The 24,036-nt window shown below is 36.9% G+C and overlaps 1 protein-coding gene across 2 annotated transcripts in view; it reads left to right on the top strand.

Annotated features, from left to right (window-relative positions):
• The window catches only part of babam2 (BRISC and BRCA1 A complex member 2), a 409,020-nt gene that overhangs the window by 13,419 nt on the left and 371,565 nt on the right, over positions 1 to 24,036 (top strand). The window contains exon 3 of one of the 2 annotated variants that reach the window (XM_065288706.2): positions 3,736 to 3,812. The exons of the other annotated variant lie outside the window; for it this stretch is intronic. Within the exon in view, the coding sequence (XP_065144778.1) occupies positions 3,736 to 3,812 (77 nt within the window). The remainder of the gene's footprint in view (positions 1 to 3,735; positions 3,813 to 24,036) is intronic. 2 annotated transcript variants of the gene reach the window in all.

The raw sequence follows: 24,036 nt of genomic DNA, 5'->3' as shown, positions 1-24,036 counted from the left end.
ACACATTGGTGAAAGCTTTATAATAAAAGCTTAAGCCTGCAGCTATTTTTGGTGGGCAAAGTTGGATGCAGACATTAGAGATGTTCACAAGTCTCTGAGCTCGAGTCCAAGTCAAGTCTCAAGTCCAAGTCAAGTCTCAAGTCTTTGAGCTTGAGTCCAAGTCAAGTCTCAAGTCTCTGGGCTCGAGTAGGTTAATTGAGGTTATTGTCTCTTTAAGAACAAATAAGCCCAGACTGGTTTCTGACTGGTTTCTTAACACATAAACAAATGTTTTTATTAGAAAAAGAATACTGTGAGATCAGTTTGTGTGTATGTGCCCTGTCAAGAAAAGAAAGATTTTAAGTTGGCTTAACTTTTGAAATACTTCTCTCTGTATGTGCACTACTGAGGTCCCTTAAACCCGTGCTCAAACACAGGCGGAGGGCGAATTCCAAACAGCGCTTCAGGAAGAAGATGCAGCAGTCGCTTCACATAAAAACGTTACGTTGTTTTTCATTGCTCTATTCAGCAAATGTATGTTAATGGACTACAGTAGGACACAAAGTAGCGCAACTCTGGACCTGACTGGAGATGGATCGGACACATTTAACCCATGTGCTCACAGAAATCTGCTCACTTGAGCGCCTTTTTGCGGTTAAATTGTTTAACCATTTTAACATTTGCAAGCCTTAGAAACACGTTAATGATAAACTTACCCTATTTAAATTGCATATTAATCCGCGAATAGCATGCAAGCTGAACCGCGGATCTGTCACAGCACTACCCAAAGCTTCAGATGAATGGCACAGCAGCGGCCGGTGCAGTCGACATGTACTGTATGTTCGCGGCAGCGCGCGCGGAGCAGATACCTGTCTGGTGTTACGTCGTGGGCCGGTTGTAGGTAACGGAGGAAGGGGAATAACAGCGAGCTCATCAGACGTTTCCTAAAAATAAACATTGTTCATGAGTCGCGCGGCTCGAGTCCGAGTCGAGTCTGAAGTCTTTGAGAACGAGTCTCAAGTTGAGTCTGAAGTCACTGTGTGTGCGACTTAAGTCGCACTCGAGTCCGAGTCTCAAACTCGAGTCCCCATCTCTGGCAGACATTGAAATTGTGGTTAAAAGATGTGTCGCATGCCAAGAACATTGCATTTCGCCAAGTTCAGCACCACTTCATCCCTGGGAGTAGCCAAGTAAACCATGGCAAAGGTTACACATTGACTATGCCGGACCTTTTATGGGTCACATGTTTTTGATCTTGATGGACGTGCATTCCAAATGGATGGATGCTTATGCTGTAACGTCTGCTACGTCAGCTGTTACAATTGAATGTCTAAGAAAGAGTTTTAGCAGTCATGGCATACCAGAGACCTTTGTGTTTCGTGATTGCAGAGTTTGGAGAATTCATTGAACACATCACTTCTGCGCCTTATCATGCTTCCGCCAATGGTTGTGCAGAGCGTGCAGTCCAAACTTTTAAATCTATGATAAAGAAAGTAGCTGGTGGAAGCCTGAACACTAAAGTGGCAAGAGTATTGTTTAGTTACCGCATTATACCACAGTCCACCACTGAATTGTTGCAAGGGAGGAAGTTAAGACTATTGTTGGACATGATACATCCTGAACGCAGAATGAAGGTGGAAAGGAGACAGAGCATTCAAAAGAAACATCATGACAAGCGTCGGGAAGAAGTTTCCAGGAGGGAGACGCAGTGATCATGATGTTTCTTTTGAATGCTCTGTGTGCAGGAAATAAGAACATGGATGCACCATAATTTCTTAAAATTAAATTGCTCGAAAACAGAGGTGTTACTTATTGGCACACCAGCAGTCATTCATAAAGGGAATAATCTTAATCTGACTATGGATGACAGTGTAGTACCTCCATCTGCTCAGGTTCGTAACCTTGGAGTGATTTTTGACACTCACCTGACACTAGACTCTCACATTAAAAGTATTACAAAGTCTGCTTTCCATCATCTTAGAAACATTGCAAGGATTAGACCTTTTCTCACACCACTTGATGCTGAAAGGCTTATTCATGCTTTTGTTACTTCCAGAATTGACTATTGTAATGCTCTTTTTGTAGGTTTGCCTGCTAAATCAATTAAGCGGCTGCAGTATGTACAGAACTCAGCGGCACGTGTTCTTACACATACTTCATCACGTCAACATATCACAGGTGTGCTTTATAGTCTGCATTGGCTTCCTGTGCAGTCGCGTATTGTTTTTAAAACACTCACTATAACGTACAAAGCTTTGCATGGGATTGCCCCTTCCTACATTTGTGACTTAGTCAGTCGTTACAGGCCTCATCGCTCCCTTAGGTCTGCTGATTCTCTCACACTCTCCAACAGCCTTTATGTAGATTGAAATCTATGGGGGAAAGAGCGTTCTCTGTTGCTGCACCCAGGTTATGGAATGTACTTCCCCTGGCTGTCCGAGAAGCGGATTCACTATCCAGTTTTAAGAAGCTTTTAAAAACCCATCTGTTTAAAATTGCATACATGGAGTGTCATTAATTTCTTTTTTTTTTTCTATTTTTAAATAGTGTTGGACTGTTTTTTATGTATTTTATTTTATTTTATTCTTGTATTGTATCTTATAATGTGCATTGTAGCGCTTTGGGTTCTAGAAAAGCGCGCTATAAATAAAATGTATTATTATTAAAATGTATTATTATTAAAATGTATTATTATTACAAGGAATTTCAGTCATGGGCCTAAGTGGATGCCCGGGTCCATTACAAAGATGACCGGTCCTGTCTCCTACAAAGTCATGTTAGGAAAAGGTAGCGTTGTGCGCAGACATGTCAATCAGATATTGGCCAGTTCTGAGGACAAGGACTGAGAGGAACCAAAGTTTCTGGAACCACTGAGGCTGCCTGAACTGTCAGCAGCAGCAGCTTTTGCAGCAGCAGAGAGTCTCATGCCTGAGAGAAATTGTGGTATTCCAGAAACATGCACTCAGGATGTTACAGAATTTGCTGCGGAATATGCTCCCCCGACAGTAACGGACATGCAATCTCCTGGTACTCCAATGCTGTCGCCCACTTTGACTGTACCTGTACGTCGGTCTGTGAGACTCGGGCAAAGCCCAGTTATTTGAAGGACTATGTGTGTTTTCAGTCTCAGGGTTATTTGGGAGTCATTGATGCATGTTTATGCAATATTATGTAGGATGTATTGGTTGAAGGGGGGAGGAATGTAGTAAATGGGGATATGTTGTGTATCTGATTTGGGATTGGTACCTAGGGGCAGGTGTGGTTCATTTGGGAGTATGGGGTCATAGGTCATGTGATATACATATAAGGAAGTCTTCATACTCATGTTAGGGATTGTTTCTAAGTGTTCAGTAAAGCTATACCTTGTCTTCTTTACCTTTACACATTGGCATATAGGATTGGCATTACGATATTACATTGGCAGTGTTATATTCTTTACGTGTTATGTTTCGCCATGCTCCTCTGCACAGTTTAATCTGATGTCTGTAATCTTTCTGTTTGACAAACGTGATTTCATCTCAAAAAGATTTCTCACGTTATATACTTAATAAATAAATGAGTTACATATGGCAGCTTTAATAATGCAACAATGTCTCATTAATGAATTAGAGGCATTAATTAATTAATTAATTAATTAATTGTTTGTTTCTGCAGGTGGACATACAGTAGCCACCTCTTTGTGGCCTAATGATTATTCTTAGCTGCCACAGGAATTACCATTGATGCTTCTCCCTTTTGTTTGTCTTTAATCTTTAGCTGTACATCACTGATGCCTGGCCCTTGCTGTGATAGATTTAAACTTCATATTCCATATGCTGGAGAGACTCTCAAATGTAAGTCGTTTCATTTTCAAGCAGATTATGAACAGTTTAGAAACCACATATAAAAAAGATTGCAGTACAGTTCAGTTTTAGTAATTTTTCTGTTAAGCTCTAGTTTGCCACAAAGTGGGAGAGCTAATGTAATGTGTGACCCTTGGTAATGTGAAATATTTTTAAGTTATAAATTATAAATTCATAAATTGTAAGAAATCTAATGTGCAGATATGTATAAAAAGTAGATTTTCATTTATTTTTAATAGAGTGTGTTGTAAAAACAGGCAATTTTCTGTTATTTAATGTTGTATCTATGGTAAAAAAACAGGACACTATAAATTATTTAATGGTATACCTTGGTATAATAACATATTAACAGAAAATTTACTGGCAGTTCATTACACAGACTTTGTACCGTAAAAAAACCACAGGAGATTTTCTGTTAATTTATGGTCTACCTACAGAAATAATAACTACACTATTTTATCACTTTATAAATACTGATTCTTTAATAACTCTTGCAAAATTCTGTACAAATACAAAATAATAAAACATTAAGAAAAAAAGCACATGTCTCATCTTTAAAGTATCCCAAGATTACTAATTCATTACTCCATTAACATTACAAACAGACATAAAAAATAAATCCAGTGATTAAATAATTAGAAAAGATATACAAGGATAAAGAAAGTTTTCACAGAGGGGCAAGAGTGAGAGGATTTGCTTCTTCACTGTAAAAAATCCAGTTAATGAAATGTTGGACGGGCAAAAATATATATAAGTTAAACCAATTTTTTTGTTTGAGCTAGTTGAGAAGACATATTATTTTAAGTCTAGATAAATCTGTGTTTAAAACATTAAATGAATGATTATTTTAAAATCCAGTCAACATTTAGAATGGCTAATGTTGACTGAACTAATTAAGACAAATCAGGTAAATATGTGGACTTATGACAGCTATGTTTCCTGACAGCAAAATGCTCCTAATATTACTTTTTTTTTTTGGTCACAAAATGTAATTGTAAGAGTTGTTCAGGCGTGAATGTATGTGCTTAAAGTTTAAATATGCGGTCGGTTAATAAAGATAGCGTCTATTTAAAAGTGTGCTCGGACACTTTCGGACGGAGATTTGCTCCATATGAGCTCCAGAAAATCACCGGAGCTTAAGCGCTCACACCCCGCCCAGCGCAGCATCGCCTCGGCAAGCGCATCAGAAATCGACTGCTGGCTCTGATATCTCTGTGGCGTTTAAACGTGATTTAATTCATTTAAATTTAACAATGAAAGTGTTATGTTTTAAATCATATTATAAAACGGCCAGTTCTGGTTCTTCATTCTGATTGGTTGAAACGCGTTCTAAGCCGTGATAAAATACACCGGTAACCTCACGGTTCAGACCACATTACATAAGTATCACTGCGCCACTGTTGCTGCCTACTGATTTATGAAAATAAACACCACAGTCTTTAATCATATTTTTTATTTGTCTACAATTACACAATTAATAGCGAGATAAATGTCAATAAATATTGTTGAGTCATCTCGTCGATAAAGAGAAAACGTTGTCTGAAGAGTTTATAACTCAAGTTCATACGTCCGCTATTATCCACTGGGTGGCGATCTTACCCAACTTAAACACTGACGCATTCACTCAACACTGAAAACACAGCGTGTAAGTTTTGATGGCTCAATCTGATCTCTTACATAAATTCTTCACAAATATAGAATTATCACCGCTTTTAGCAAAAAATTTGAGAGGTGATAAGAGAACAAATGAAGGTAGGATGACTGAAACGTTTTTTTTTTTTTTTTTTTTTTTTTTGAAAGCGGATGGTCTGTTCTTTCATTTGATATTTTATGTTTATTTAAAGAAGATAATTTTTCTGCAAGGCATTAAACTAAAACTGGGTGGCAACTTAAAAAAAAACGAGATATCTCGTCAATTAAGAGAAAACGCTTCCCCGCCAATGACGAGATTTTCCGTCTTTCCGCAATACCGCTATTATCCACCAGGTGGCGCCCTTCCGCAACTTTTTAAAACCGGAAGTATTGCCCTATGGCAAGCTGCTGCATGTCCGTGTCTGTTTTAAAGATCGCTCTGAATGGGATCTCTATGAAAAGTCCGTCATTAAAATGGAATTATCTCTGCTTTTTGCTCAAAATATGGTGTTTTTGCAAAAACCTACCCATATTCAAAAGCTGATTGCAAAAGAACCACTAAAGGTAGGATGAAACGGGTTTTTTTGTTTGAAAGCAGAGGGTCTGTTCTTTCATTTGGTATATTGTATGTTTATATATTTAAAGAAGAACATTTTCTGGAAGGCATTAAACTTTGGTGAAAATCATGAAAAACGCTGGCGCTGGCTGGCAACTTTTTTTTAAAAACGCTGGCGGTGAAAGAGTTAATGTATAAATTAGATAAATGGTGATTTATAAAATAAACACCACAGTCTTAAATCATATTTTCATTGTGTCTATGCTGCATCTCTGTTGGTTGGGAACTGCGCTCTGTTTCAGTCACACTTGATTCTGAGGAACTACTTTGTTTGGCGGAAGAGTAATATTTGTACTAATATAATTACAACTTATTTGTGTTTTATTTTATAAAATCTCGCTAACGTTATGCATATGAAGTAACCGTTTTATAAACGCAATAAACCCCTTGAAGCGTTGGGTTACCAGTGCATTTTATAACAGCTAAGGGGGTTTTAGGCACTCCGCTTCGCGTCGTGCCTAACAACGCCCCTTAGCTGTTATAAAATGCACTGGTAACCCACTGCTTCTCGGGGTTTATTGCTTTATTTTAGGATTGCACTTAATTGATATCGCTGTTGAGTGATGTTTCATATCTTTTACTTTTGTTATAACCGGACTGCATGTGAATTTGAACTTCAGAGCTGAAGGAGCGGATGGAGAAATAGTCCCAATATCATAACAATCTTAAATAAAACTTCTAAATATTCCCCGGTGTGTGCGCGCGGGCGTGCGCGCGGACGTGCGCGCGACCCGCTCGCGTGCGTGTGTTTATGTACAGTATGTGCGTGAGTTTTTAATTTAAAATGTCTTAACTCGGAAGGATCTGGATCACAGGTCATTTAATCTGAGATTAATCCGCACCTAACAGCTGGAATCACTCACTGTTTTACACAAGGACACAAGTCATCAGCCATTTCCTCAAGTTCACGTCAGGTAAGTGTTTGTAAATAAATGTTAATTTTAGACTATATTAATTGGCAAAGACGCAAATCCTCGACGTTTTTGTAAAGATATAAGTTATATAAAGGTGTGTTATGTTATATGTCCGAGTTAAAGTGGAGCTAGTTTAGTTAAGATTACCGGACAGGGTTTATTACTCCGTCTTAATTATAATTGGGATATTTTTACAAACAAACCTTATACAATACAATACTGGCGTGCATTTTTAGACAAAACAATAGCACTCATATGTTAAGAGATGTCAGTATTTTAGTCAGTGATAAGTCCTGTCCGAGAAAACCGCCCAATAGTGTTTAATTCAATTACGTGTGATGTCTGAGGGAAATTTGGCAATTTTAGGGTATAAAGTCTTTCACCATCAAGCTTTATTATATTAAACATGTATTTATGTGTATGTATTTATATTCCTCTGTTTATCAAACCAGAGTGGTGATGATGTGGAGAGAGGCAGACCAGTGGCGAAGGAAGTTCTCCTAAAAGGCCCAGCAGATGTTCTGACTGATTTTGGAGTGCTTTTGGACTGTTTTATGCCCTCTATTTAGAGAAGACTTAATTCTGTATGTTCAGTCTGTATGATAAGTTAATAAAGCTTTTGTTTTATGTGACTGAAGTTAATTATTTGTTAACAACACCAGCATAAATTATTTGATAAATAATTTTAAAAAGTTTATTAAAAATTTCCAAATAATAAATATTAATTGAAGTAACACATAAAACATTGAGTAAATACTTAAATTTTAATTGACAGAGTCTTTACTGTAGGTTTTTAAAGATTCAACTGATTAAAACATTTTAGTTGAATGAGCTATAAAGCTAGTTGAGCAAACATACTTTTTTATATTTGAGTCAAGTTTGGGCCAACTAAAAAACATAAATCCAGGTAACACTTTGGAGTCAGAAATTGAGTGAACGTAAAATTTCTGTGGAACTAGTTACTAAAAAATAATTAATTGAGCCAACAATTAATTTTTTACAGTGTTGTCTACAGGTAAGATGAAAGGTGAAAAGAAACATATATTAGTAATTATTAGTGACAATACATTTAAAAGAGAGTGTAGGAGCCTAAATGCAGTAAACTGATAAATAATTTTCATTTATGCGTTAAATAGTAATTTTCATGATTCATTAATGTGAAGGAAATTGAAGGGCATATTTACAGTATTTACAGTTTCATGCAGTTAATATTTACAGTTATGCAAGGAGTTAATTGTATTGTAATTATATAAAATGTGGATAATTTAGAGTGCATTTATATTATTTTGAGGATATTTTGGAAAAATACAGACATCCCAAGTCTCCTGTAAATTCCAGGAGTCTCCCGCAAATTCATAGCGGCTTCCTGATTCCCACAAATTAGTTACAATCTCCCGGAATCTAGAGCGAGCGATCGAATAAGAGCGCGCATGCGAGCATGTGCTTCAATTCGTGTAGCGCCAGCACGGCAGAGAGGGAGGGGGAAACCCTGCGTGTGTGTGCTAGTGTCCTTTATTAAGCGTTTGTAAGACAGAGAGCATCCTGATTGGCCTGTTTCGGTAAATCAACCAATCAGTTGTCAGTGTGTGGGCGGGCTTTTATCTCTTCTCCTGAACCAAATTAATCAGTGTATCTAGAAACAGGAATGCCATGGGGAATGGGAGAGTGCCCCAAAATGCGAAAATATAAGTCAGAGTTTACGCCAGACTACACGAAAGTGTACCCCTGTCGTATAAGAGTTAAAAATAATGATAATTTTGCACGCTGTACACTTTATAACAGTGACTTCACCATTGCCCATGGCAGGTTAAATGATTGTTAAAGCTCCCGTTCTTTCTGTGTTTTCAAAGCTTTGATTGTGTTAAAGGTGACATAGAATGATTGAACGGGGTATTTATCCTTGTTTTTTGATGTGACATGTAGACAATTTTTTTTTTCGTTTGGGTCTGTAATGCCTTAGAACAGGTGTGTCAAACTCAAGGCCCGCAGGCCAAATCTGGCCCGCCCCCTCATTTCATCTGGCCCGCGAGAGCTTACAAATTATGTTAATTATGTGGCCCGCAAGAGTTTACAGATTATTTTATTGTTATTATAAGTTTTATTTTCTTCAGGTTATTTCCTACATTGATTTTTTTATTAGCTACCAAAACTTTTGTAAAAACGCATTTCAAGGCTGCATACGTCATCAAAACTGTCTTGTTTCAATATATTAACAATTATAAAGTTAAATATTATTCTTCGTTTATAGTATTCTTTGTGCGAATGTAATGGTTAGTTAACTAGTTAACTTAAATAAACCAGGCTTGATGATGCAGCCTTTGGATATAGAAACCAGACAGTACAGGTATCTGCTCGTTCTTTCGTTCCCTCTCTCGCACACCGAGAAAATTTTTCCGTATTGTTTACAGAAATGTTTTGCGATATCCAGCTGGGATTAGTTTACAAGGCGTCTATTCCCGCTATAAACGCAAACTAATGACTCATATGAATCGATTACTTTTAAAAAATGATTGAAACTATTGATCTGTAGCTGTTACGTTCTTCCTTAACGTTAGGCTTTAAGTCTAAGGGATGTTTAATGTAACTGTTGAATGAGTAAACTAAAGAGTTAAAATAAAATAATTAAGACGAACAACCAGTTGGAAAAGAAAATGAGCATTTTATTTAGAGTTTAAACTCTGCTCTTTTCAAGTCAAAAGGGGTAACAGAAACAGTGGAAGCAAACAAAAAGCATCAGGAGTGGTATGTGCCCAAAATAACAAACATAAAGCCCTCTACCTAGGGGTATTAAATCTACTTAAACTGCCAGACAAAAAGGTCAAAATAAAAGACATCAAAAATACCCTTCCTCCCTACCTATTGAAAAACAGGAGAAAATATGATACAAAAAGTAAAAAGTGGGCACCCACCTCCCTACAGGCTTCCAGGAACACAAAGAGAAAGTTCAGCAAACAAAATAAGGTTTCAATTTAGGCTTCAACTAGCCTTTCTGCAACTCTTACAACTTTAGTTGCTTAACACCCAAAATTATATTCAAAGCCAACAGTTTAACAATAAGCAGCAACACAGGTCTCCAACAAGCTCACTCTCTCCTCTGGACTCGAACACAGTCTTTTATAGGCAGCTTTTTGTTGTGATGAGCTGCAGGTGATGTGAGCAATCATGTGGTGTGCGCAATCAGGCCGTAGGAGAACGCATTCTCTCTTGCTCTTACTTTTCTCCCTCCTAATGGGAGTCACTGGAGAAAAGGACAGGCAAGTAACAAAAAGTACAACTCTATGCACAAAACAACTATAAAACCAATAAACAAGAATAACACAAAAATATACGTTTCATGGGAACGTAACAGTAGCCTACAACACTGAACTTATGAGACGTCAGTCAATCAGACACTCAAAGCCAGATAAAAAAAATCACAGCTTTTTTGCAAAGAGGGCAAGAAATGACAAGCAAGAGTATATGTGTCTAATAAATGCATATTGTGGTGGAGATTGTAAAACAGATTAGTATCTTAAAATGCATCTCATTTTATTACCAGCACAATGAAGGATAACAGAACAGTTTGAGTGTACTCACATACAACATGTGTTTTTGTCACCACAAATATTTTTTTAAATAATCTGTAGAATGGTTGTACTCTATACACTTTGTCATTATTTGCCTGGGCTTCTTCTTTCAAAGCTAGGTATAAATTGAGTTATTAACAAAACCAATAGTAAGCAAATGCAGAGACAATTATTCAATGTACAGTAATAAAAGAGTTGATACATTCATACAGTCGTTCAAATACAACCGGCCCTTTGAGAGTAACCGTAATGCTGATGTGGCCCGCGATAAAATTGAGTTTGACACCCCTGCCTTAGAAGCTTCCTAAAAACCTCTCTCAGATCGCTCTTTTAGGGTGGGGGATTTTAAACAAGTGGTTTTGCACCTATTTGGCTCCCCCTACTGGCTTAACTTGCAATCTCATTACTGACTGGCAGTCTTTGCTGCCACTCAAAAAGTTTAGCCAATAATTTTTAAGTGAAGGGGCAGTGAGATTCCTGTGATGTCAAAAGCATCAGTTTTTTAGATTGGGCCATTTTCTGGCTGACATTTCTAAAAGAGGAATTTCTATAAGACTGAGATGTTTAGCATGTCTAGCACTTTTTGTATGTTTGTGAATGCGGGTAGACTACCATTATTCAACAAAAATAAGGTAAAAATGGTTTTTCATTCTCTGTCCCCTTTAACAGTGCGCAATATAACATGTTCATGTTTCACGTGTAAAAACAAACGCAGTATTTTTCACATAATTTACTTATCTGTGTAGCATTGTTTTCACTGTCCTCAAAATGGGCTGATGTCTTCCTTGTTCTATGAAGTCCCTCCTTCAGAAATACGTATCGAGTTCTGATTGTGTATCTTGTTTAGTGTGTTGTGGTTGTGATTCGATAGCAGCTTAGCTTGCATTTAGCTTAGCTGGGACTGACATATTACTGTGGGCGGAGGTTAGTCAAAAACTGTTCTAGTGACATCATTAAAGCAGGAAATAGAGGGCTGTAGTCTAACGCGTTCGTGTTTCTGATTTCATGTGTTAAAATACTGATCAATCTACAGGTTATTTAGTGCTGTAACACATCCCGAAGTTTGACTTCTCAGAGTTTTTCAAAATAAATCGTGTTTAAATGTGAGGAGATACTGTCGGGACGAAAGGAACACTTGTTACTTTTGTCCCGCTGCTTATAGTGTTGTATATATTAAAAAAATATAAGATTTAATTTCATTTTCATAGTGTTCAAAGTGTTGAACTTTTTTTTTATTCTCTCAACAATTTAAGTTTGTACTGTTGCTTTTGAAACATTTGATAAAACTGAAATTTAAAATGAAAACGTTTTTTCATTTTTTTTACAAAGATAGATTACAAAATATGTTTGCAGTTGCATATTAACGAGGCCATAGTTATGTATATTTAATAAAAACACTTGTAACACAAAAATCTATCTTTTTTTTTTGTTGTGTTACTTTTGACCCACCTGTGTGTAACTTTCGTCCCTGCAGTTGGGGGCGAAAGTAACAATTCACTACTTAAGCTTAAAGTAAAATTATACTGTTATAAGTTGTTTTAAATTATAAGTCGTTTTAAATTTTTGCAGAATTCCACCTGGTTTTGATAGATCACACTTGTGAGTTACTGATCACAGCAAAAATATATCTCTGTCTATAACATTGTCTTTTAAAATTAAGTTTTTCTGAAAAATTTTGCTTTCGCCCCTGCTCTCCCCTACTGATCGTGGTTAGTTCATGTTAGTTAATACATTAACTAATATTAACAAATGAGACCTTATTGTAAAGCTTTACAAATAACTGCATAGGCCTATAGAAATATTATGCTATTTGGGGGGGTCTTTGGAATACCTCCCTGAAATGACTTTTTGCAGGTTGGGATGTCTGATAATATCTGTTATTGCATTTTTACCTTTGAACGCATGGATTGTTAACGAGAGTTGTGAAGTTATCTGAGGCCTAGTCCACACGGACACGGGTATTTTTATAACCGTGAGTTTTTTCACGCGGTTCGGCCATTCGTCCACACGAAACCGCATTATCAGGGCACTGAAACCGAGCATATTTGAAAACCCCGGCCAGGGTGAGCTTTTTAAGAAACCCCGGTTACATTGGTGTCGTGTAGAGAGTAAAACCGGGGGTTTTACCTTGCGACGTCAGAGTGTGCGCCGTTATCCACTGTGTTTGACGTCAAGTAGGGCTGGGACATATGCGCGTCGATTCGTCAGACCCAAAAAGACGGCGCCGTTGAGTAGTAGCAACGCGAGTGGCTCCAGTCCACGCTGGCTTCACAGCAAGTGTGAGCAAGCGGCGCATGTTTTTTTTAGCGCCCATGTTAACAAACATGCACCCTGCCGCATGAGGAGCACGAGCTCACGGCTCTGTAGTAACAGTGCTGCAATCGTTTCTGCGTGGGTTCTGCTGCGCTGCTCAAGCTCATTTAAAGTGAAAGTGCTTTGTTTATGGTTTAAATGCTCGTGGATTGACGCGAAAGAATGTCATTTTACCATAAAATCATGAATGTGATGCCAAGTGTGTTTTAAACAGAGCAATTTAACAAAAAGCAATGAAATTTGTAAAAACACACTGTTGCCAGAAGACTGCGTTTTCATTCACTCTCTGTACAGCAGTAAATGAGTCCTCATCTATCTTAATAAACTTAAGAGAAAGAGATTTAATAATGTATGTGCTTCTTAAGTTTAATTGTGTTTATATCTGTCATTACATGGACTAGAACAGCACGAAAACAATGTGGATTAAACAAATCAAGTTATAAAAATTACACTGTGTGACCATCAAAAGGCACATTGAAGAGGTTTTGCTCATAAATGCATGCAAAATAAAGTCATTTGAACTTGAGATTTTTATTCTGTTACTAAACAGCACAGAATGAGCTGCAAACGCTTTATGAAATGCTACCTCTGACTAAGAATGCATTATTTTGCACTTGTATAGTCTTTTTTTATTTTGAAATTTCAAGAGCAATCAACATATATTGAAATGTTTACATTCAGATATGTAAATCAACATGTATAAATTGCTATTAGTTAATTAATGGGGAGATAATCGATAATCGAATCGATGTCGAATCGGACTGATAAAATGAATCGTTAGATTAATCGATGCATCGAAAAAAGAATCGCTAGATTAATCGTTTAAAAAATAATCGTTTATCCCAGCCCTAACGTCAAGATTGTGCGCCGCGACTGCTTTGTTGATGATTCTGTGCAATGGCGGACGTATCTTGCTAATAATAACTGTGCCAACAGGGCTTCTAACATGTATACAGATAGATGCCCAGTTATCTCACTGTATTGCGGAACATGATTTGGGTTATATCCCCCCTGCTGGTGTGGCATGCTCTTGACAGCGCTTGATAGCGTGCTTTTGCTTTATCGTGTGGATGGATATTAAATTTAAACCGAGCATGTGTGGAGGGGATTTTTTTTTAGGGAAAACTCCGGTTATAAATATACCCGTGTCCGTGTGGACTAGGCCTGAGAAAACAGCCAGGCAAGCAGAGCACCTGGAGCCGCACATTTTTTTGACCTTTCTCTCTCTCTCTTTTGGTCGTTAACTAATCATATTTATTTTCGGTAATATTCCTGTGCTGAAGTTTTTGTTGCTAACCAAGTAAACGGATACTATGAGTGGTATAAACTCGTTTTCTACAACTGGTTCTGTGAATTTTTGGATGTGGATTGTGGATGAAGGTAGTGGAAAAAGCATCAAAGCATCATTTTATATATATATATATATATATATATATATATATATATATATATATATATATATATATATATATATATATATATATATATATAAAAATATAAACTGTATAAAAGTTGGCAATCTTTGTTATGTTACCTAACCCGGTTAAAGCAGCCGTGTCTCACTCATAGAGAGATCAAGAAGTATCAATAAACCTGAACGATAGATTAAGATTGTTATTTTGAAGTAATTTGAAACAACCCTGCCTCCGTTAAGACCATCAAAAGAAACCACCAGCACATCAGGTGTTAACAGTACATTAGCTTACACAACTAAATCTTAACAACATTTAGAAATGTAAAATAATAAAGTTAGCCGCTTATATAATACCTTTAGAAAACATTAATGTCATTGAAATCTACAAGATATTTACCTCAGTCACACAAAGTGAAGCAGAAATAACGCATATAAAACACAGAGTGGAGAAGTGGCGAGGTGTAGGGGACATAAACTCCTTTATACACTAAACTTATGCTCAGAATAAAAATACTAATAATAACACTGTAAATTTACAGACACTCGCGCAGTGTCACAGAGAGGGCATAACCAAAAATCATTAAAGCAAAGCTTATTTAAATTAAAAGCGATTTCCTAGCGATTTGGTAAAAAGCTGTTCAGATTGTACATTTATAAAAAATATCAGTTTTTATCTCCCAAACAATGCAGCTTAATAACATAATTGCGTTGTGAACCCCATCCACTGATATAACACCCACAATATACTTTCAAAATAATATAAATAAAGAGTTACTTGTTGAATGGGAGTGTAAAATTTCATTTTAAAAATTACTTACCAATGAAAAAGTTGATATTTTTGCTGTTCATGACTTTGTTGCAGCCACTAAAGATTGTCGAGGCTGAGATCAATTCCATGATACAATTCGAAAATGTAAATAAACAGAGACCTGTGAATCACATACTATGGACAATTTCTGTTAAAAATACAGTTAATCAACTGTTAAGTAACGAATATTTTTTACATTGTACTTGCATTTTGTGAATCAGAAGAGCCAGAGTATACTTGCAAAATTGGACTTGCTCCACTTTTTAGACAAAGCCTTTGTGCACATCCAGTTTTGTACTCTCTAGTGTTGGCAATATGCCTCATTATGAGATCGGCCTATCTCGTTATTTAAAACATTTAAAACTAAATTCCGTTTAACTGGTTTGCTAATTTCACTTAAATGAAATGACATTGAACGCATTTTCTACTCATTTTATAATATCTTGATAATTATGAAGTTGAGTATTACAGTTCTTTGTTTACAAAAAACAAACATGCATACAAATCTTCCCAGTAAAACTCAGTCACCCATTTAAATATTTTAACTTTTTGTCAAAGTTGCAGCTATAATGAACCCACTTATTTAAATACTGTTAGTCCAAACTAAATACCATTTTACATTTCATAAAATAAAGCAGTGTTAATTATATTCTTAATTTCTTATTTTCATAAAAAACAGATAAGTGTGTCTGCTGGCGCACCCCTATCCAAAAAGCACAACCAGATTTATTAATAATGTTACCCTGAGTGAGAAGTGTTACCAGAATTAGTTTTAAATAAAAGTTTTGTGTTTAATGTATTTTTGTTGATGTTTAAATGGATTTTAAAACATATGGTATCGAAAAAAGTATCTTTAGGAACCGGTACCGAAACGGAGGTATCGAAATTGGCACCGGATCGAAATTTTAAACAATACCCAGCCCTACATATACTTAAGTAATTCATGGTTTGTATTTGGCTGAAATGGCTGAAATTCCACAAGAGGAAGACGTTTCAAAATAAACACGACACCCAAATGTAGCATTATAAGTCTTGTATAAAAACTGAGAGTTGAACGAATGTCCGGTAGTGAACTAATTGTTTACAGATTTTATATCGTAAATCTGTCAGAAACGTCAAGATTGTGAGGCAAACAAATCGTTTTGGATTAAAAGTAGGGGTGTGACGAGATCTCGTGCGCCGAGATCTCGCGAGATTAAATGTGTTTCGCGAGATTACATGTGTCTCGCGAGATTTCTTGTGGAGGTGCTGGCCGTTTCTCAAATAAAAGACTGCATCCTTCGGAGGTCGCATTTTTAAACTGCATTTACTTCATTACTGTCTTATTAGAGACTATTAACAATTATAAAGTTTACTAATTATTTAGTTAATCGCAATTTGTTGTAATATGCTCACGACTTAAGTTAATGATCTGAAATAAACCTTGATGACGTATGCAGCCTGCATATGTGACCTCCGGAGGATGCAGCTTTCTATTTGACCCTTTTACAGTGCATGCATTATATTTGTCTTTTACTGCGTTTGCTTTTTTGTTTGGGTTTCTAATAATGTTCATTTGGGAGCTCGTGTGAAGTCTGAGACGCGTTGTGTTTGTCTGTTGATCAGTGTCAGATGTGTCTCAGGAGATTAAACCCTCACTCAGAGTTTACATGATTTAATGTCTGCATGTTCTTGCTCAAAAAATGAAAGTGTCTGTATCATTTCTAGTGTAAAGAAATTGACATATATTAAATATTAATATGGATTTAACCATTGTTTGTCTAAAAATAAGCGTTTCTCTCTGTCTAAAGTGAAAGTGAAAGTGAAGACAGCTTCCGCGAGACGAGTCCACTATCGCCCCCTGCAGGCATTTGTTATAATACATACATAATGCTTTTTATGCCACAAATGTAATGTGTTTGTTAATGTTGTTTAATGTAACTTGGTTTTAATACTTTATTTGAACCAATTATTATTGCATCTTCGTTATTATGTAATTTTAAATGCTACTGCTCACTTGGGTCTATTTTTATTACCCCAAAATAACAAATTACTTCATTATCAGTTAGCAAAAGAATTGTTAGGGCCAGTCCTTGATTAGATAAAACATTTAAAAAATAATGTGATTTTAGTTTCTTATTCATTTATTTTATCATTGAGGGTTTCTTAAAAAGTGTAAAAATATCATCTCGTTCTCGTGAACCCAATCTCGTGTTTCGTCTCGTCTCGTGGATTAAGTGTCACGTCACACCCCTAATTAAAAGGCTTGGATATTCCATTTCTTTGGACTTAAATTTTTCTTAATGGAATTCTGAGAGTCTAAGCTTTCAGACGATGTGCCGCATGACCATATATTTTGAAGATTTACTGCTTCAAAGTTACAATGACGTTTGTGCAGCCTCACTTCCGAGGGAGGGGGTGTGCCGTGTACGACACAGTGATCCTTATCAGGTTAAACCTTTGCCACAATCCTTTAGAAGTTGAATCTGACAAAATCTATCACACAGATTCTTCAAGACTTGGTCATGGAAATGTACTAAGCAAAATTCTTTGATTTGGAACAAGCTTCTGAGAAGAGCTTTTAGTGGTTTTGTCTGAAATGCTTTCAAGTACCACAGCTCAGTGATGTTTAATGAGGTTGAATAGTAATTATAACTCCGCAATGATCTTAATTGGGAGTTCCTGTTAGAGGTTTGAGTCATCAGACACTCAAGGAGTTTTTCATGGAAGCCACATATGAACGGTTTCTCAGAGCTAGAGTCGTTCATGGAGTTTGGCATCCGGGAAGTTATTCAGATGATGAAATGATTCATTGCTACTTTTTTCTTTTATTGAACATTTTATTGTTATTTATACATTTCATTGAGTTATTCATAATGTTGTGTTCTTATGCAGTTACATAATCATAACTATTATAAGGTATTGAAATAAAGACTGGGTTGCTTAATAAAGAAATGTGTTGATCATTATGGGTGCATTATTACTTGTCTGATGCAGTTTCTTTTAAACTGCATTCTCATTTTTTAACGATGTTATTTAGTTTATTAGATTAGTTGCCCTAACTTAGGTCATAATGCAAGTCTGAATTCAAATTTAAAAAGAAAAACAAAACAAAAACAAATTTAGAACAGTAAATGGCATTGATAAACACGATCTTAATGTTGTGTCTAAGTAAATCACAAAAAGTTATAATGCAGTTAGGGCTGCATGATTAATAGAAAAAAATCTCCATTCATACATAAATGCAATCTTCTTTCTAAATGATGGGGATTCACTTACATACAGACCAGTATTTCCCTGTATTCAAATGCTGCATTCATGTGTTCACATATTTACATTACAACAATCCAAGAAGCTCAAACTTGCTCACCCTCAAATTCTATTCATTCAATCAAACCCGATCGTTTCTCTCCTCTATTTTACTAATTTGCGGGATTCCGCTGTCACACGCGTGAAGGGCTAGACCTAAACACAGTCGGTTTACTTGGTGGATTTGAAGTGGCAATTTTCACACAAAAGAAAGGAAAAATGAGCTCCATTGCAGACAATCCTGTTGGCTACGGAGAGAGTGATGATACAACAATATTGGTTCCGAAAAAGGCAAGGAAATACTGGACGTTTCTCAATCGGAACTAAGTATAATAGTCAATTTTATAATTGTTAATATTTTGAAATAAGACCTTAAGGCTGCAGCCTTCAGATTGAGAAACAGCGTCTGTAACATTGTTTAGTGTTTTAAAGGTTTCATGTTTATAAAGTTTTAAGGTTGTCCAGTTTATGTTTAACAGCTAACAAATTTTAAGTTACTAATCTTAAGGGGTCTTAAATAAGGAAAAGAGACTTTTTAAGACACTTAAATGATTTTATAACTGAAAGTCCTGTGTAGCACATTTTTTACTTGAGTGGAAAAAATTTTTTGAATCGTGTGATAGAATCCTAATCTCCTTTCTCATGAAGAAAAAACGTGATTCACATTTTAGCCAGAATCGTGCAGCCTTACTATGAGTATTTGAATTATATCAAAGTCCCTTTAAAGAGTCTCTCCACTCTGCAGCCATATTTGCAATGCTTCCTGGCTGCAATCTCAGTCAGAAAGACCACATCCTGTCACTATGAATGAAGGAAACAGCTATCTCAGAGGAGTCCTATACGTTTTAAAATTTTCCTCTTTTGTTAGCATGTAGTAGTGCGGTTTGAACATGAAAACGGTTGTAAAATTACAAAGCTCATACTCTGCTCCAAGTGAAGATATTCTCTTAAAAACACAACACTTCAAAAACTAAAATGTTGGTTTACAACTTTAAATAATGTTTACCATTATTATGGAAAAGTGCATTTTGTGTCCAACACGCGCTGCATGGGGTAAGACCATTTACAACAGACAGGGGCAACTTGCCAATCAGAGCAGTATAGACTCATGGAAAGAAGGGGTTTAGAGAGAGTAAATTTTTTAACTGCTTCGAATTAGCCGTTTCAGCATCTTTGAAAAATGAGATGATATATAAATGTTTACTCTAAAAATGCTGGGTTATTTTTTCTACCCAAACGCTGGGTTGAGCCTTTTGGGTCATTTAATTAGGTTATTTTCTTAGTGTTTTCTGTAACCTACTTATTGGATTAAATGCCTTGGGTCGACCACAGCACAGGCGTCGCAACCTCTTTAATTTTAAATTACTGAGCAAAGAGACTTGGATTACTCTGCTGATTTTGGACATACAGATATGATTTATACATCATTTAAAACATGAAAGTGTCTAGTTGTTTTTTGTGTCCACTCCCAATAAAAACAGAATGTTGTGCTTTTCGTAAAATTGAGAAAATCAACATGATGCGCATTCTGATCTCTCTCCCTCATTGAAGTCCTTTCAGAAATGCGTCAGACAAGCAAAAGATAAATGTCTACATAGTACTTGGAATGTCTACTTTTAAATTATCTAAGTGAAATCGAAAACAAAAGATAAATGTCTACATAGTACTTGGAATGTCTACTTTTAAATGATCTAAGTGAAATCGAAAACAAATATTCCCATTCAGCGTAAACTGTATGAAAAGAAGGAGAGGTACCGTCTTTCTCTTGTCTTTCTCCTGAGATCGCCACACCCCCGCGCTATTGACAAGTAAAAGAGCTGAGACGATCCACATGCATAGCTCACTCCCCACAGTCAAGGGACAGTCAATCCCTGATCCAGTCTCTGCATTCAGTGCTGTGCTGAGTTGTTTTATTCGAGTGCAGCAAACATGACATCTTAATCCTTATTTTTTTGCATATGTGTGTCTCCTTACTAAAAGTTCTCTCCAGACACGAGTGATTCTTTGCTTTCGTCAAACAGTACGCACAACTGCCAAATGCGTCCACAAACACACAAGGCATCACATTTGACACCCTTTGTGGTATTCTTATACTGTAGCTCTTCAGCTATCACATAAGCTTGGAGACAAAGCTGTACTTGCAACAACAACGTTGTAACTTTATTGAGAGAACTCAAATAAACATGACAATGCCACAAGGTTACTTTAACTTTAAATACTCTTTTGTGAACTGTCATCTTAAAGGGACACTTCACCCATTTGCATAAAGCTTTGTATAGTTAGAACCCCAGTCATGTTTTTGAATGGTCATGCATCATTTTCTCAGTTGCCGCTGAGACAGGAGAAATACAGATTTCAGTGTTGCACTTCCTTCTTTCAATGATGTAAAAATCATAATTTTGCTTCATTGAAAGAAGGAAGTCCAATATCTTTGTTGAGGGAATGAGACTACAAACACCCCTTTTCTCGGTCAAATAGGCACCAAATTCTAAATGTATGTTACATTTCGACTACAAATACGACACACTTTCAATAAAGATTCATGTTTCTACGGGTGAAATGCTCCTTTAACGTGGATGTGCTGAAATTGTGTGTGTGTGTGTGTGTGTGTGTGTGAATTATGTAAGTCAGTCAGTGGTATGTGAGGTGCTTGCATCTGCCACTACACAGGGACTCCCAGAATTCACCAACACCGGCAACACTAGCTTGCTTGGAGCGTGAGTTTGTCTCCCTGAATGCATAAAGTGATGTGGCTCTGCGGCCGTGGCATCACTTGGGCATATTGAGCTGCCTCCTTGTGGACTTTGTCTTTGTTAGTGGCTGGACGACCCCTCTTAAAAGCCTGCGCTGGATCTGTTGGCCCAGCTCTCCGTGAGCTGGTTTGAGTCGTTCAACTGTAACCCTTTCATGGGAGCCTCCAATGTGAACTAGAAAAGTTTTAACTTCTTGTTCCAACACTCGAAATGGGCCATTATAAGGGGGCCGCAGAGAGGGCTGATGAGCATCATGACGTATGAATATGAACTCAGTCATATAGAGTGCTCTGGGTATCAATGCTGGCACCACGCCTGGCTGAGAGGTAGGCACAGGTTTGAAAGCATTAATTCTGTTTATAAGAGTACATTGGGTCACACTTTATTTTACGGTATCACTGTTACAGTGTAATTATACATTTAAGTACTAAGTAATAATCATTAACAACATTTACTTACTATAGGTTTGGGGTTAGGATTAGGGTTAGTTGCATTTAATTATGCATAATTAACTGTTATTACTATAATAATTACATGGAACATGTGTAACAAAGACACCATAAAATAAAGTGTTACCGTACATTGCTCAGCAGCCAGATTCCAGAGCCTAGTGCTGTCTGGGAGGAAATCACCTGGGATGCATATAGTCTGACCCTACACTAACCCAGCTGAATAAGTTTGAAGATCTTCCTTAGGAGTTGTGTGCAGGCCTAACAGTACCCAGGGTAGTCGCTTGATCCATCTGTCATCCTTCAGACTGGCCCTCAGAGCAGTTTTGAAAGAGCAGTGAAAAAGCTTGCAAAGAATTTGAGCAACCTCGGACCATGATTCTGATGTAAACTGGGAGCCACGGTCCAACGATATACGTGTAGGTGTGCCAAAACGAGCAACCCAAGTGTCAATGAAAGCCCGTGCAACCTCCACTGTTGTTGTTGCAGTTAATGGTACTACCTCCGGGAACCTGGTGGTTCGATCCACCATTGTCAGAAGGTGAGTAAACCCTCAGGAGGGTGGCAATGGACCAACCCAGTCAATGTTAACATGGTTGATTCGGCGCACTGGCACCTCAGAAATCTCCAATAGTGCTTTGATTTGTCTTTGCACTTTAGCTTTTTGACATGACATAAAAGCAGAGACCCAGTTTCCAACATCTTTTTTCAATCCGTGCAACACTAACTCTGCTGAGACCGGTTTGTCTAACCTGCTCATTGAACACTTCTATCTCACTTCCACCACACGCTTTGCGATCTGTCACCCTTTCCTCACTGGAACCTTTGCAAGTCGGCACACGCAGTCTTAACAACCAGGAGCATTAGGTTTATATGTTCACCTGCTCATGAGATAAATCCAAGTTTCACAAGTGTAGTATGATAAACCGCAAAACGTATTCACTGAGACGACACGCAGCATGAACAGATGACACATGTTAAAAAGCAGACTTTAATTCATATCACGACTTATGCCTGATTTTCGCTGCGGAAATGTGATGAGGTTTTAACCCTGTAAGACCCACGGTTGCAAATTTACAACATCACATTTAACAATTTAAAAAAAAATGCCTGCAAATGTTTTTTCCTCTCAAAACCACATTTTCATAGTTAATGGGTCCTATTGTTTGTCCTCACAATCCTATTGGATAGAAGAAGTGTTTATAGGTCCGGTCATCTGGCTATGAACTCACTCAAACTTCCCGCTGAGCTCATCTCCTTTTTTTGCATGACTGGATTTGTCAGGATTAAAGTAAGTAACATTGCTTAAATATTTTTTTGGGTGTTTATTACAATGTCTAGAACATGTACATATTTACTAGTTTTGGAAAACTTTCATCAAATTTGATTTAGAGCTTGTTATGTCTATGTTGTAAGTCTACAACATTGGGTCAGAGTGGTAGTCAAAATACCCTGTGCACCTTACACATTACATAAGGACACTGCACTTTTCAAATGATCACAAATTGAAAAATAAATGTAGTAGAAATGTAGTGTTACATGATTAATTGTAACTAAGCTCTAAATGTGTTTTTCTGTTAATTGTTTTACTTAGTTTAGCTTAGACCATTATTAAACACATGAAAAAATGTTATGGGATATTTGAAACCTCAGCATCTATAGCAGTATTTGAAACTCCCTGTATCTTTGTAGTTTTTTTGTTTGTTTTTTTACTTCTAAATGATCCTGAGCCATTTTTTCTCAATGTTGCCCAAGCAGCTGTTAGTAGCATTAGGAGATAGAAAACAGATTCTGAATGTTCTGGAATTTTTGGGATGCCTGTTGCATTGTCCAGGGACAGGTGCGAATGGTCTTGAATGTGAACCTGTAAGTGCTCTGGGGGGATGCATGTGTTCCTTTAGTATGATAAGTAGAGAGCATAATAGGCTGCAATAGACAGTATTGTTTGAATGTAGTGAAATGTTGATTATCACTTCATTAAAATTATAATACTTATGGGCATGCTAATGGCAATACTTAGATTTCTACCCACATGGTCTACCACCCTGTCTATTCTTTCAGTTTATCTACTACAATGTAAGACCCATATGTATTATTCACATATTTAACTTCATTTTTTTTTTACTTTTTCCATTTCAGAATGCCACCAGCGCAGAAAGGTATTTTATTCAGTGTGCAGGATGTGATTGCTTTTGTCCAAAATGGAGAGAGCGATTTTGAAATCGACTCAGACGACACGGATTCAAGTGACTCAGAGAATGAAGATGCAGGTGAAATGGACAAAGAAAACCACCAACCCATTGACTGCCCAGCCAATGATGATGTGGAAATCAAGCCCCAACCAATTAAACACACTGTGCCCCGGGACAGATTTCGCTGGCTGAAAAAGGATTTTATCAGTCCCAATACCGATTTCTCTGGTTCAGAAATTACCAATGATGCCACCTCCCTCCTTACCCCAC

This window comes from Paramisgurnus dabryanus, chromosome 17 (assembly GCF_030506205.2).
Source record: "Paramisgurnus dabryanus chromosome 17, PD_genome_1.1, whole genome shotgun sequence".
Taxonomy (NCBI): Eukaryota; Metazoa; Chordata; class Actinopteri; order Cypriniformes; family Cobitidae; genus Paramisgurnus; species Paramisgurnus dabryanus.
Note: the sequence above shows the minus strand (reverse complement) of the source record. Positions and strands in the feature narration are given on the sequence as shown.